General features: G+C 41.1%; 1 protein-coding gene across 1 annotated transcript in view; it reads left to right on the forward strand.

Moving 5' to 3' along the window:
* Nucleotides 1-1,460, forward strand: part of LOC107662322 (cell migration-inducing and hyaluronan-binding protein-like) — a gene marked incomplete at its 5' end in the record, with an annotated part of 73,373 nt that overhangs the window by 48,784 nt on the left and 23,129 nt on the right. Inside the window, 2 exons of the mRNA XM_016452308.1 lie at nt 353-422; nt 664-792. Coding sequence (XP_016307794.1) covers nt 353-422; nt 664-792 — 199 coding nt within the window. The remainder of the gene's footprint in view (nt 1-352; nt 423-663; nt 793-1,460) is intronic.

A 1,460-nucleotide genomic window follows, 5' to 3' on the forward strand; every position in this document is an offset into this window, starting at 1 on the left:
CAGATAGACAGACAGACAGACAGACAGACAGATAGATAGATAGATAGATAGATCGATAGATAGATAGATAGATTGATTGATTGATTGATTGATTGATTTGTGTCCTGATCCCATTCTCTGTTCTCTCCCCAACCAATTTCCCTTTCCTGTTAATAATAAATTGGCACAAGCAGAAAAAGGATGAATCTCTCATGTGTTTTTTCCACATTTAGTTACAGTAGAGCCGAATCTGGTTGCAATGAGGTTAAAAATGGACATGTGCTAAATGTCAGCTTGTTTATGTGTGGCGGCAGAATTGGACAGCAATGAGAAGCCGTACAATCTAATCAGTGTCCTTCTATCTCTTTCTCAGCGCCACCTCCACCTTCTGGATGGCTAACCCCAATAACAATCTCATCAACTGTGCCGCGGCCGGATCCGAGGTTAGTCTCGTTACCACAGCGATGCCTCTGATAAATGGTGCCGCTGTATCTCGGTGGCACCTTTCCACCTACCATGCTTATTTGTGATGGATCATACAGCGCCGTGTGTTGCTTAGCCACGGATATTTTTTTATATACCACTGTGAGCTCATTCCAAATGTGTTTTGTGTCATTAGGACGGCCATTAGCACTGTCTCCGTGCACATGTAATATGTGTGTGTGTGTGTGTGTGGTCTTGCAGGAAACAGGATTCTGGTTCATTTTCCACCACGTCCCAACCGGTCAATCAGAGGGCATGTACTCACCCGGCAAGTCCGAACATACACCCATGGGGCTGTTCATTAATAACAGAGCTCATTCCAATTACAGGGTGAGTGTGTGTGTGTGTGTTTGTCGTCGTGAATGAAAGTGGGCCACAGCACCGGAGATATAGGTGCCGCTAGCGCCGCTCTCTGTATACACCATTAAAAGGCCGATGCTTGAGATTGATGACCTTGTTGTTCAAGCGAACGTTTTCTCTCGCCCTCCCGCTGTAATCTATACCGTCATTCTCAGTGCGGCCACCGTAATTGAAAAATAATTCATTTTGAGCTGCTAGCTACTTAGCCCTTTAATAAAACATGATTTACGGGTTGGGGAATCCGAGGTTGGTGTCTTTGTGCTGAAATACAGTACCATCCTCAGTACAGTGCAACTTATCTTTATGATGCCAAGCTTTTACAGTGAGGAAAACTGAGATGTTTTTTTTTTTATTTTTTTGCATGTAAGCTGGTGTTTTTCTAAAATTTTGGATTGTTCAAAAGTTTGGAGCCAGTAAGATTTTTTAATGTTTTTGAAAAAGCTTCTCCTGCTCATCAAGGCTGATCAAAAATACAGTAAAATTGTGAAATTATATTCCGTTTTTTTAAATAACTGTTTTCTATTTGAATACATTTTCAAATGTAATTATTCCTGTGATTCAATACTGAATTTTCAGCATCATTACTCCAGTTTTCAGTGTCACATGATCCTTCAGAAATCAATCTAATATGCTGATTT

The sequence above is a fragment of the Sinocyclocheilus anshuiensis genome, unplaced genomic scaffold (genome assembly GCF_001515605.1).
Source record: "Sinocyclocheilus anshuiensis isolate Anshui unplaced genomic scaffold, SAMN03320099.WGS_v1.1 scaffold579, whole genome shotgun sequence".
NCBI lineage: Eukaryota > Metazoa > Chordata > Actinopteri > Cypriniformes > Cyprinidae > Sinocyclocheilus > Sinocyclocheilus anshuiensis.